Source organism: Acomys russatus, chromosome X (assembly GCF_903995435.1).
Source record: "Acomys russatus chromosome X, mAcoRus1.1, whole genome shotgun sequence".
Classification (NCBI taxonomy): Eukaryota; Metazoa; Chordata; class Mammalia; order Rodentia; family Muridae; genus Acomys; species Acomys russatus.
This window is the reverse complement of record NC_067169.1, coordinates 8,156,611-8,170,958: the sequence shown is the minus strand read 5'-3', so window position 1 is coordinate 8,170,958 and position 14,348 is coordinate 8,156,611. Positions and strand designations below refer to the sequence as shown.

At 40.3% G+C, this 14,348-nt stretch overlaps 1 protein-coding gene across 1 annotated transcript in view; it reads left to right on the top strand.

Moving 5' to 3' along the window:
• Window positions 1-14,348, top strand: part of LOC127185898 (zinc finger protein 81-like) — a 55,870-nt gene that overhangs the window by 7,463 nt on the left and 34,059 nt on the right. Inside the window, exons 2-3 of the mRNA XM_051142515.1 lie at window positions 3,373-3,474; window positions 3,990-4,208. Of these exons, the coding sequence (XP_050998472.1) occupies window positions 4,155-4,208 (54 nt within the window). The 5' untranslated portion in view covers window positions 3,373-3,474; window positions 3,990-4,154. The remainder of the gene's footprint in view (window positions 1-3,372; window positions 3,475-3,989; window positions 4,209-14,348) is intronic.

Below are 14,348 nucleotides of genomic sequence, written 5' to 3'. Positions count from 1 at the left end.
GAGAGGGAGTGGGTGTGTGTATACTCATCTGTTTATGTGGAAGTCAGAGAACAACTTTTGGGAATCAGTTGTCTTCTTCCTTCTACCATTAAGGTTCCAGGGATGGAACTCAGGCCACTAGCTTGGCATCATCTATATCACCACCCTCCTTAAATTTTGATTATTCATATATATCACACCCATCTGTGTGTGCACAAGCCCACAGAGGCCAGGAGAGGGTCAGATCAGATCCCCTGGAGCTGGAGTTTAAGATGGTTATGAGCTGCCAACTTGGATGCTGAGTAGCTGCTCGCTCCATCTCTAAGCCATCTCTCCAGTCCTTTACCCTTTAAAAAACAAGACAATGAATGGCTCACAATTTTAATCCCAGCAGAGACAGGTGGTTCCAGGACAGCCAGAGCTATAGAGAAACGCTGTCTTGAAACAAACAAAAACAAACCCATGTCCTTAAAAAGAGCAATTTATTTTAAATATTAAAGAGACTGACAATAGTCTCATTATTCTTACATTTACACAAACTCAATTAACTATTAGGAAAGTTGCTAACCGTTCCTAATTATTGGGAAAGTTGGTAACAATTCCTAATTGGGAAAGTTCCTAACAATTCCTAACTAGTCACTAAGAGACTTACAGACTGGAAGCAGTGGCTCAGGCCCATAGTCTCAACACTTACAAAGGTGAGTCAGCAGGATTGCTCAGTTCCAGGCCAACCTGGGCTACACAGTGATTTCCAGGTTAGTTAGAGTAAGGAAAATAAAACCTCCATATATATGACAGAGTACATTTTATGTGCGTAGAAAGGAATGGAAAATGCCAATTGGAAGTATCTAAGAAAATAACTCCCTTTCCCTGCCCTCTATTTCCCCTGACAGTGGCTTTGAACTTAATTCTCTTGCCTCAACCTCAATGGTTGCCGCATATTGCTGGAAATATGTTCTAGACATGACTTTTGCAAGTGAATTAGATGTTTCTCACAAGGCGTGGTGGTGAGTGTGAATGTTTGATTCCAGCACTTGTAACTGGCAGTCTAGATCTTCTACTTTGTTTTTCAGGACTGTAGCCATGGCAACAGTTGGGGCCAGGGAAGGACTTTCTTGGGTACCAGAATATGGATTTCTATAGATAAGGTCTGAGTTTTGCTTAGCAGTTCCTTGATCTTCAGGATGCTGAGCACGTGAAGTGGCATCTTCAGGATGCTGAATGTGTGAAGGGGCATCATCTTTGGTAGCCAGGTTGCTCATCAGTTTCTTGTTCTCTTTCTTCAGGAAAGAGACTACTCTTTGTCATCTTTCTCTCTGTGTATAGCATTAGAGTTGATCTTGTTGTCACTTAGCTTCCTTGACAGCTCAAAATTCTCGTCCTTTAGCTCTGGTTGTTTAGTTCTTCTTTGCAGTAATTTCTTTCTCCCTCATCTTTTCCAAGGTCTGCTTAGGTGTCTTCTGCTGCTGCTTCTGTTCAGCTAAGCTGAGAAAGAGCTGCCTATTTTCTTTTTTGAGACATTACAACTGCTCTGTCTTTTCTTGATCTCACAGAACAAGCTTCTCCATTTCTTTCTCATGACTTGACAGCTGGGTCTGAAGCTTGTTTATTTTGATCCCCATGTACTCACTCTCTCTTGTTGTGTTCATTCAGTTGGAACAGCTAGCTGATTCTCCCAGCAGGCCTTCCGCTCTTCCACTTCCTGTCCTAAGGTCTTATTGATGCTCCACATGTCCTCCAATGCCTCCTGCTTCATCTGAAGCTCAGCCTGCACCTCCGAATGCTCCTGCTGGAGGCTGGCACAGCTATCTTTCAGTTCCTGGTTCCCCCCTCCCCCCGCCCCATAGAGCTCCTCATTGAAACTGCTCAGTCTTTTTAACCCTTTTCCATAGTGGTAACAAGCACTATGTTGTTCTCAGTTTCTGCATGGAACTACAAAGGGATTCTTACTCCCTGACCACGCCATCCTTATCCACATAGCAGAACTGGCAATGCTTATAATCCTTATGCAGACAGTAAGCTTTGAATTTGACTTCCTGCTACTTGGATGATTTCTTGTTTAGGTCATTGTTCAAGGTAACCCACATGAAGATGTACTAGTCCCCGGTCGTCTTCCATCCTACTTTAAAGATGCTGATCCAGTCCTTGCAATGAAGGGTGAACTGTTGGGTGAAGGTGTAATAATAGCACATGCCATCTCCAGGAACATAGAACTTCTCCACCCTGTTAAACATGACCTGAAAGAAACTGCAATGTTCTAGCAAGACAGGCTGATTAGGGGGGAGGGGATGCATCTATTGTCTTTCCAGGGACAGCTGCCAGCAGCACAACAGCAAGAGAGGAAGATCTACTTCTAATATGGATCTTTGAGGTAGGAAGACATGACTTTAATCTAGATTCTTTTCTTCTTTTTTAAATGAGACAGGTTTTTCCCGTATAGACCTGGCTGTCCTGGACACTCTGTAGACCAGGCTGGCCTCAAGCTCACAGAGATCTGCTTGCCTCTGCCTCCTGAGTGCTGCGATTACTGGGTCACCTTTTCTCTGCGAAAGAAAGGTCAATTTGAGGAAGCTTTTGTGTTTTTTGGTATGTTCCTATTGTGGTTTCTGTATAAAATTTTCCAGTATCTTTAGATGATATTTGGAAATTAAAAAAAATTCAAAGAACTCACCAATGTTATTTTTCATGTTGTCTATGAATTATCCGCCATATCTTTCTACTTTTTAGAAGCTATTTGTTCGTCCTGTTATGTCATCTTCACCTTGGTCTCTTTTGAACTCACTCATTTCTATTTTCTATTTTCTTGGTTTTTTTGAGATTTATTTTATGTGTATGGGTGTTTTGCCCGCATATGTCTGTACACCACATGCATGCAGTGCCTGAAGAGGCCAGAGGAGGACATAGATTCCCTGGTATTGGAGTTAGAGACAGCTGTTAGCTGCCATGGGAATGCTAGGTCCTCTGGAAGAGCAGTCAATGCTCTTAGCTGTGGAACTATCTCTATCTCTTTGCCTCCCCCATCTTTCTTTGTTTTTTTGTTTTTGGAGACAGGGTTGCTCAGTCCTGGAGCTTGCTGTGTAGATAAGGCTAGCCTCCAGATATCTGCCTGCCTTTGCCTCCTTTGTGCTGGAATTAAATGCATGTGTCGCTACACCTACCTGTGAACATGAGCTTTGAAGTCAAGTGGAGTAGGTCTTACTTGTAATCACTAACCTTCTTTTTCTGCACACATAAAGTGAAAAAACATGAATATGTAGGTGAAAGGTTTTGTGCAAATTATATGGCATATGTACGTGCTTCTGTATATTACATGGGGTCCTCATATGGGGTAATTATTCCTTATCTGTAATGCTTGGGATCAGAAATGTTTTGTGTTTTATGTTTCTTTTTCAGATTTTGGGCCACTTTCATTTACATGAAGAGGTATCTTAGGGCTGAGATCTAAAACTATAATTGAACTTCTTACATGTTTCATCTCTACATCTTAACTTGAAGGTAATTTATGTAATATTTTTGTCAACCTTGTTTTGACTGTTATCTTTAGCAAGTCAAATGTGGAATTCTACATTATCTGTGTTATGTCAGTGTTTAAAAAGTTTTGGATTTTATTAAGTTTGAGACTTTGAGATTCAGAATGTTCCATTTGTTTCAGTACCTGCTGCAATATGATCTATTTTCATTGTGCCAGTCTCAGTGCCTGATAAACATCATCTCATTGTAATTTTCACAACCACTTGAGATAGCTTTGATTCTTTTCAAAGTAAAACTCAAGAAATGGTTTTATACTGTCATCTAAATATTGGCAGAGCTAAAATTTAAATTATCGTTAATCTTAGTCCAAATCTCATATACTTTCTTATATTCCAATTTGATTAATCAGCAGAACCAATGTTTCTAGGACTTTGTCTACTGTACAGTATCCAGTAGGTTGAACTGTACTTTGACACTACTATAAAATGTTTCATGGCAAATGCTGTGTGATTCTGATAATGTGCACACTGTCTTTTTAGGTATCTTTGTGTATCTGTGGGGTCCCAATGGGAAACTTCATAGCAAAGACTGCAGGGTCTTCCTTCTGACCCTAGAAGATCCTGTCAAGCCTTCAGACTTCAACAGAATTGGAGAACCTGAGCAGAGCAGAGTTACCAACAAGAGAGCCTGGGGACAGCGTTAACATGGTGCCTACCCAAGACCCTCCTCAGCCAGGGAGGCATGCCAAGGCCTGTGAGGTGAGGGGAAATGAAGAGAGACCTAGGGGTAGGATTTTTGTTTATCCTGAACTTCTGAGCCTTACGGAAAAACATAATTTACTGTGCATGTTTTCCAACCCTGACACAGTTTTCCACAACCATTTGAAGTTAACACTCTTAGCTGTAGTAGGCTCTACATAAAGCTATACCTAAACCTTTTAAAAGAACATTTTATTATTTTAAAGAGTATGAGTGTTTGGCCTGCATATATGTCTGTGTACCACAGGCACACAGTGCCCACAGAGACCAGAAGAGAAGAGGGCGTCAGATCTCCTGGAACTGGAGTTACTCTTTGTGAGTTGTTCTGTAGATGCTGAAAATCAAACCGAGGCCCTCTGGAAAGCAGCCAGGTGCTCTTAACCACAGAGGTGTCTCTCCAGCTTCTACCTCAACCCTAAAAATTTTAACTTAATTTTGAGATAGGGTCTTGCTTAAGTTGCTTGAGCTGTCCTTGGACTTGTAACCCTTCTGCCTCAGCCTTCTGGGACTGTAGGTATGTACCACCATGTCTGGCATCTTTCTCTTTTGTTTTCCCTCTAATTAATAAAAAAAAAATTCTTTATCTTCTAAATCTTCTATTGTATATCATTAATAGTGTTATAATTTTTGTTTAAATAGCTTTAAAATTTTAGAACATCCCCATAAATACCTACTATTTCTATTTTATAGTTTCAATGACACAGTATCATATCACTCAGAGAATATTAGTAACAGTTTAATATTTTTTTAGAGTCTTTTTTTTTGCCAGGCAACAGATATTATATTATATGAGTTTTATTAAGTGAGCATGGGGGGGGGGAGAAGAAAAGGGGAGGGGTACCCCAGAGAGAAAGAGAGAGACAGACAGAGACAGAGGAAAAATGAGAGGAGAGAAGAGGAGAGGAGAGGAGAGAGGGGGGGGAGGGGCTAGAGGGGTAAAAAAGCTTAGAAAGAGTCTTACTGTGTAGCTCTGGGACTCCCTCTGTAGACCAGGCTGTCCTAGAGCTCACAGTGATCTGCCTGCCTCTGCCGCCTGAGTGCTGGGATTAAAGGTGTGTGTTACCATGCCCAGCTAATAATTTAATTTAATTTTTTTGTTTTTATTTGCTTTTTGTTTTTCAAGACAGGGTTTCTCTGTGTAGTCTTCATTGTCTTGGACTTGCTTTGTAGACCAGGCTAGCCTTGAACTCAGAGTGATCATTTTCCTCTGCCTCTCTGAGTGCTGGGATTACAGACGTGTTTCACTATGCCCAACTTAATTTTGTATTTGATGTTTTAGTAATATTATAGACAAAAAAAGTTCCAAAGGTTTGAAAAGTACACATCTATACAGTCAAAATTTTCTTATTCATCTTCCTTTTACATGCTCAGCTTTCAGATTACTTAGTTTCCTTTGTCTTCTCCCCCCACCTCCCAGAGGCTACCTTCCACCTTACTAATGTAGTACAGGCTTGTATTGAACCCATTATCATTTTATCTCAGCCTCCTAAGTGCTGGGATTATGGGTACATGACACTACATTTGGCTTATGAAAATTCTTGTTCATGTTTCTTCATGCACATATGTACATGCCTTCTTAAATATTACATATGGATGAGTGAGTAGATCTTAAGCTAAATATATTTTTAAAACGTGTTTTATTGTGAATATACATATCTCTATAGCACGGAAATATACAACTAAGCGATTTGTATTATAGGTCTAGAAAGAGTTCACAGTCCACTTTCCAGAATCACCCTCTCTCAAAGATTACTAACCTTGATCTTTGTGGTATTGTAAGTTTACAAAGTGGAAGAAGATATAAGCACAGGAGATTTATACCCTGAATATGTAATGAACAACTAAACAGTAAGAAAAAAACAGCCTATGCATCTGTCTTAAGTAATGATGGGTAACAAATAAAGGTACCCAAGTAGCTAATAGTTGCCTCAGACAGTGCTCAGTCTCAGTTGCCAGGAAAAGTGTAAGTTTAAACCACAACAGTATACTACACATCCCCTCCTGAATGGTTCACATCAAGAACCCTAACAACGACAAGTACCATGAGAAAAGCTAGGATGTGAAGTACCGTGAGTATCATGCTGCTGCTGGAAGTGCAAATTGGAGTGGAATCACTTTAGCCTTATTCACCAAAATGAACGTAGACCACAGAAGAGGAAACAGTTCTGTTTGTCTGACATGTCTAGGCTGCATGCATCAGTGATCACTGCAGCATTACTTGTCATAACCAGTTTGTAGAAATGACGATAATATTCATCAATGATAGAACGAATCAATAAACGGAGCATGATATTGAGTAAAAGAGGATGGGCGTAAAGAATGCATTGTGTTTGTTCTAGTTTGTATAGGCAAAACCATACTGAACAATTGTACATCTGTCAGTGGCAAAACCAGAAAGCAAAGCAAGGAAATGCTATCTGAGATAGGATGATAGTTTCCGTGAATATTGATAAGGGGTGCAAGGAGGCATTCAAGGCTTATGGGCAAGGAGCTGGTAATGTTTTGTTTCTAGATTGGGTGGGAATTAGATTAAATATTTTCCTTGAATAAATTACCTAAGTTGTTTTATATTTTCACATGAATATTGTTTCATGATAATAGTCTGTTGAAAAGGGAAAAAATATAACCATCTAATTTTATTGAGTAAAGTTGTTCATATATCCTTTACAAAAAGGCAGCTTCTGATTTTTTTTCAAACATATTACTACAGAACTTGCAATCTGTGGTTAAAGCTCGATGGCTGTGTTGGCTATTCTTTTTATTTTTTTTATTTTTTATTTTTTTTGTCTTGGCTATTCTTACGTTGACTTGACACAAGCTAGAGTTATCTGAGATGAAGGAACCTTAATTGAGAAAATGCTTCCATAAGATCCAGCTGTGGTGTATTTTCATTTTTTCCAATTTATTTATTTTTATTTTTAAAATTTATTTATTTATTCTTACCATGTATTATATCCTGACTGCAGTTTCCCTCCTTCCATTCCTCCCAGTCCTTCCCCGTACCTCCCTTCTCTAGACCCACCCTTCCTCCATTTTCCATCAGAAAAGAGCAGGCCTCCCAGGGTTATCAACTGAACATGGCATAACAAGTTATGGTAAGATGAGGCATATACCCTCATATCAAGACTGGATGATGTAACCTAGTAGGAGGAAAAGCCCCCTCCCCCCACACCACCAAAGCAGGCAGAAGAATCAGAGGCATTTTCTCAATTAGTTATAGATGGGGGAGGTCCCAGCCCATTGTGGGTGGTGCCATCCCTGGCTTGAGCAAACCATAGGGAGCAAGCTAGTAAGCAGCACTCTCCATGGCCTGTGCATCAGCTCTGCCTCCAGGTTCCTGTCCTGTTTGACTTCCTGCTCTGACTTTCTCCAGTGATGAACAGGAAGTGGAAGCCAAACAAATTCTTTCTGCCCTGCTTGCTTTTTTGTCATGGTGCTTCGTCAAACAACAGAAAACCTAAGATACTTGGTACATGTAAGGGCCTGTATTTAGTCCAAATCTTCAAGCAGACAAAAAAATATAACTTTCAACATGTTTTATTCAACAATTAATCTTGGTGATAGACCATAGTACAAAGAGTTCCCTAACTCCTCTTAAAGGATAAATTGTATCTATTATGTGGTTATATTTAAGTATACTAATGGATCATATATTAATAGGAACTTAGGGGATTCATAATTTTTGTATAATTTTTGTTTTGATGAACAGTCTTGTATACATATCAGTTAACACAAGGAAGAAAGGAAGGTTGTTTAAAGAGATACCCCCACCCCTTATTTCTCCTTGTGTGTGTCTGTCTCTTTAAAAAAAGGTCTCCATAATAGCCCAGGCTTGCTTAGAATTTGTACCCCTCAGCTGGGTATGGTGGTGTGCACCTTTAATCCTAGCTCTCTGGAGGCAGAGGCAGGCAGATTTTGAGTTCCAGGCCAGCCTGGTCTACAGAGTGAGTTTAGGACAACCAGTACTATACAGAGAAACATTGTCTCAAAAAGATAAAATGAAACAAAAAGAATTTGTGCCCCTCTTGTCTCTGGCTCTCAATTGCTGGAACTTTGGGCGTGTACTACCATGCCTGGCTCTATGTGTTTGTGTATGTCACTACAGATGTGCATGCTAGGCAAGGACTCTACTATTGAGTAAAATTCCCAGTCAACTTTTTTTTCTTTTGCCTTTTTTTTTTTTTTTTTTTTGAGGCAGGGTCTGAAAAAAAGGCTAGTCTAGGCTGACTTTGAATTCACCATAGCCCAGTCTGGCCTTGAACTTGCCATCAAACTACTTCAGCCTCCCAGGTAGTAAGAGTATAGGCTTACACCACTAGGTCCAGGTCCATGCCTGTTTTTTCTAACTCACTCACTCATTCATTCATTCATTCACTCACTCATTCATTCATTCATTCACTTTACATCCTGGTCATAGCCCCATCTCTGCTTACCTCCTAGTCCCACCCACCCTTCCTCTCCGCTATCCCCCTTCCTTATTCCTCAGAAAAGCGGAAGCCCCCCCCATCCTAGCTCATCAAATCATATCAGGACTGAGCGTTTCCTCTTCCCCTGTGGCCAGGCAAGTCAGTCCACCAGGGGGAAGTGATCAAAAAGCAGGCAACCAAGCCCCAGATCCCCTTAGGTGGCTGGTGGGAGTGGGGGTCGGATTGGTGGGGGGTTGAGAGGCGGAGGGGGTAGATCAGGAAGATCATGAGTAGCCTTTGGCATTACAGAGCCTGGCAGTGAACAGGGGCTAGCTTTATGGTATCCAATTCAGCCAAGCAGTCGTTTTGGTGGTCAAGCAGGTGCTCTCCACCCAGCACTCAGATTTGTCTGGACTCTGCCATCTTGGACCCATACCCTATATGTTCACATTGTTCAGCTGGACTCCGGAGGGGGACTATTAGAACTGTGGATTGGAGTTGGGATGCTGACCCAGGTACTTAGGTACTGCCCTCAGGGAAGTGGAAAGAATCTGACGTCTGATTGCTGGAGCAGAGCACCCCTGAAAGTGGGGGCCCTAGCTCCATATAAGCAGAATTCACTGAATGCTTCAGGATCTTGTAGACTCCTAGACCTGGGAGACAGCTGCAGGGGTCCTGGAACTGAGAGTCCTCAGCTCCTGGGATGTCCCCACCCATCTGGGAAATACCGATGTCTGTGTTTTTGGGGTCAGCTGTTAGATTACTCACCATAACCAGTCTCTGGTCTTCTGCCGCTCAGATACAGTACATCCTGGCCACTGCCACTGCCATCTTAGAAGACTGCTGGGTTTTTTTTTTTTTTTGGTCGTTTTTTTTTTAATATCTCACGTGTATGAGCATTTTGCTTGTGTACCATGTATATGCCTTGTGCCTGCAGAAGCCAGATGAAGGTGTAGGATACCCCGGGACTGGAGTTATAGCCAGTTGTGTGTCACCATGTTAAGTTTTTGGAACTGTATCTTGGTCTTCTGGAAGACCAACATATAAGAAACATCTTTCTAGCACCATGCCCCACTTTGGACATTTGTACAAGTGGAGTTGCCAGGAAAATGATATGTGTTCTGGGAACGTGTTGCTCTAAAAAAGCAATAAATACTCCTAACTACTGAGCAATAGCTGCTCCATGTCTAGTTTTGTTTTTAAATTATAGAGTGCATTATCATTGTCTACTCACCCTACTATATAATGTTAGTACATTAGAACTTCTGATGCCTATCTACCTGTAACTTTGTACCTACTGATAAACCTCTCTCTGCTCTCTTCAGCTGACTTAGTATATTGACATATTAGCAGAGAAAATTGATGTAATAAAATTTAATATCCATTCTTTTTGTGTGTGTGTGTGTGTGCGTGCCTGTATATGCATGAATGCAAGTGCCTGTGAAGGCTAGAGGTGTTTGATTCCCCTAGAGCTGGAGTTACATGCAGGCTGGAGTGACTTGGGTGCTAGGAACTAAACTTGTGTCCTCTGCAAGAGTGCTGCCTGCTCTTAACCACTGAATCTTTTCCCTGCCATCCTCCATTCTTGATTTTCTTTGTTTTTCTTTTTGTTGTTGTTGTTTTTCTTTTTCTTTCTTTCTTTTTTTTTTTTTTTAATTTTTGTTTTTTTGAGACAGGGTCTCTCTGTGTTCGCCTTGGCTGTCCTGAATTTGCTTTGTAGACCAGGCTGGCCTTGAACTCACAGCGATCCACCTGCCTCTGCCTCCCAAGTGCTGGGATTAAAGGTGTGCGCCACCATGCCTGGCTTAATCTGAGTCTTTAAAAACTATTTTCCTTTGCCATCTTGAAGTCTGATCTGTTGGTATTCAGATAGATACTTCTTTGCTGTTGACACTTTCTATTACACCTTTACATGTCCTTTTATAGTAATTTCTCTGAATTTTTGCTGCATTTTTTATGCAACATATAAATGATATATTATGCTTTTAAATTTCTATCCTTGTCTTTCACTATGCATTGTATTATTTTTCCTTGTGCTTTCTAGAATATCAGACAATTACTTTTGTTATTTATGTGGTTACTTTTATAACATTAATTTTATAAAATATAATATTCTAATTATTATAACAATTAACAATAAATTGTGAGTAATGATGAGATCTTATGTACTTCTAGGGCGGGTTTTCTGTGTCAATTCTTTTTTAGATTTATTCATTTTGTTTTTTATGTGTATGTGTATGGTAACATGTATGTATATACACCATGTATATGGATACCTGTGGAGACCAGAAGAGAGTGTCAGATCCTCAGGAGCTGGAGTTACAGATAGTTGTGAACCACCTGACGTGGATGCTGGGAACCAAACCCGGGTCCTCTGGAAGAGAGAAAAGTGCTTTTAGCCATCTCTTCCAATCTATTTCAACCCTTCAGTGATACAAACTATATATTGTATCTTCTCTTTCCCGTATTTGGGCCTCTCTTTTTCTATTACAATTTCAAATTTTCTTTATTTCCAGATATTTTATTTACTGGTCATAATCCTCTCTCTGCCCCTGCATGGACCAGAACTGCTAAAGTCTTTCATTCTTTTGTTTGTTTACATTTTTACTATTTACTTTTCCAATGCTGGAGATTAAACATAGAGACTTGCTAGGCAAGCACTCATATCGTAGTACAAAGTGATATGTTTCATAATGTCATCTTCTTTTTTTTTAAGATTTATTTTATTTATTGTATATGAGTGCTTTATCTGCAGAAGAGGGCATCAGATCACATTATAGATGGTTGTGAGCCACCATGTGGTTGCTGGGAATTGAACTCAGGACCTCTGGAAGAGCAGTCAGAGCTCTTAACCTCTGAGCCATCTCTCCAGCCCGTCATTTTCACTTTAATATGTTGTACGGGTTTACCATATTCATCCCCAATAACTTCCCTTGTCTCTCATACTTTTCTCTTGTTTTGCCAAATATTTCCCCTTCTACCTTTGTGACATCTTCCTTTGTTGAGGTCTACACATACATTGAATTTTTAAGAAGTCCTCAGGTTGATATTTTTCAAAGTTCTTTACTTCAAATCTGAATCCAAAGAAGAGTCACATGCTGCATTTCGTTATGTTTCCATGCAGAGTCTAAGATTTTACCCCAGTTGCAGTCTTAACAAATTAGCCTGCCACAAGTGTCCTGGATACTGGCAAAAAAAATCCATGGAACTTTTGGACTAGAGAAGAAAGGCTTTATTATGCTTCTAGTAATAGTAGCTAGTGTCTTCGAATTTGTTCTGGCTACCCGAGTCCCAGTTCCTGGAATAGGATGACATAATGTGAGCCCAGTGACACAAAGTAGATTGTGTAGCTGGCCTGAATCTTTTATACTGAACAGTGAAGTTGTGTTTTTTTTTTTCTGGACACAGTTATGATGGCAATCTAAGGCTGTTTGCTATGTGAACATCCCTGAATGCAGGGCAGTGTGACAGTAATATCTGTGCTGGTTTAACTAGGAATGGCCCCCATAGGCTCATAGATTTGAATGCTTAGTTGCCAGGGAGTGTCACTATTGTTGAAGTAGGTGTGGTCTGCTTTGAGGAAGTGTGTCATGAGGTTTCAAATGCTCAAGCCAGGCCCCGTATCTTTCTAACTTCCTTCTGTCTGCTGACTCATGTAGAACTCTCAACTATTTCTCCAGCACCAAGTCTGTCTGTCCCATCATTCTTCTCGCCATGATGCTAATGGACTAACTGTAAGCCAGTCCCAATTACATGGTTTCCTTTTTATAAGAGTTGCCACGGTCATGGTGTCTCTTCATAGCAATAGAACACTGACTAACACAACACCCTTTGGAATAAATGAGTAAGTAAATGTTTCTCTGAATTCAATTAGTCTTCCTAGCAAATTATTGAACCTGAAGTGGAGGTTTGAAGGAACCCCAATTTATAATCAATTTGTTAGGAGTATAGGAGTCCTAGACATGCAGTTGGTATCTGAAGTGGAGTACTCTCGTGGGATTTAGTCTTTAAGTTATGGGGGGCATTTGCTACCCCCAAGCAATTAGTTCAGAATCACCCTTTGGATTCTGGAGAAAAGTAGTGGTTGTGGAAAACACACAGATTTGGTTTAGAAGTGTTCTGTGTGAATGGAATTAAAAACAGTTGCTTTTCTTTTTCTTTTTTGTTTTTTTCAGGTATAACTGAAAAGACTTTATTTTAAGGAAAATATACAGCAAAACAGAACTTGAAGGTGGTAGGTAGGTTTAGAAGATACAGAAAGACAAAATTACCAGAAAAGCTGCCCAAACACTGATGGCTTCTTGCTTGATAGAGGAGAGGGAGTGTATGGCCCTTAACCTTGTCCACCTTTCCTGACTCAGAGAATCTTGACCCTAGTAAGGCTGGGCCCAGGAACCCCATTTTCCAATTTCTTCCTTCTTGGAGTTTAACAAAATCTGTCTTGTGTATCAGGCTTCTAAGATACAGAGGATAGTGTGGAGAAAGGAAAAACATATCTTAGTTCCAGTGTCTTCCCTCAACACCTGCAGAACTCTCAACCCAGCTGTTAGTATTTGTTGATTCCAAAGAGACGAGCCCCATAGAACTGGCGTAACTTAGGCAGCAGCACGCTGAGCAATGAGGCAATGCTGACGAGGAAATGTGCAGCATCATACTTGGTATAGAAGCTTCCCGGAAGGTAGAGTCCAGTAGGAGAGATGCTGAGGAACACATATAAAAATGTGAAAGATTGGGGGCTGGAGAGATGGCTCAGCAGTTAAGAGCACTGTAACGCTCTTCGATAGTTCCTAAGTTCAATTCCTGGCAACCACATGGTGGCTCACAACCATCTATAATAGAATCTGATGGTCTCATCTGGCATGCAGGTTTACAGACAGACAGAGTACTCATATACATAAAATAAATAAATCTTTTAAAAATGTGAAAGCTCTGTGGATAAATAGTACCTGCACCCTCATTTCTTCATTGTCTTGGCTTCTACACATACTGTTTCATTGGCTGCTCTGATTAATCCCACAGAGATCGTAGATAGCCACATCTTTTAATTTTGTCTGATGGAACACTTAATTGAGGCTGTAATCAACAGTCTTCCAACTAGCAGGATGGGAACAATTCCTAGACTATGTTTTTCTTATCCATGGACCCCAGGGCCCTAGACCCAAACATCTAACTAAATCTCATAAGCTATCATGGTCTACTTCACAAAGCCAAAGTTGTTTTTTCTGTTTTTCTGCTTACCTTTACGTATGGCACAAGGGACTAATACATGTACAGAAGGATGTAATAGCAGTTGTATTCATTTTGCCTTGACCTCAAAGTGCAAATTATCCTAACAAACTTGCAAGCTGAGAGTAACTACATGCCTTCCAAGGCCAATGTAGGAACATTAATCACTGGCTAAAATCAAGAGTTAAACTCTTATTACCTTTTCTGGTTTTTTTTTGTTTTTGTGGTTTTTGTGTGTGTGTGTGTTGTGTTGTTTTGAGAGCTCTCACTGGTGTTGTTTTGAGAGCTCTCACTGTATAGTCTAGGCTCACCTTGGAGCTTCTTCCCTCTCTACCTTTTGAGTACTGGGATTATGCGTGTGCCACTCTACCTCACACTCCTATTATCTTTTGTAATTGGATAATTCCTGTCATAGGAATAATTGTCTACAGGGTTTATATAAATATCCAGCTATGGCCATAGGAAGTTATATCCAACAATCATGGATAGCCTTGTTTTGAAGAGCTAC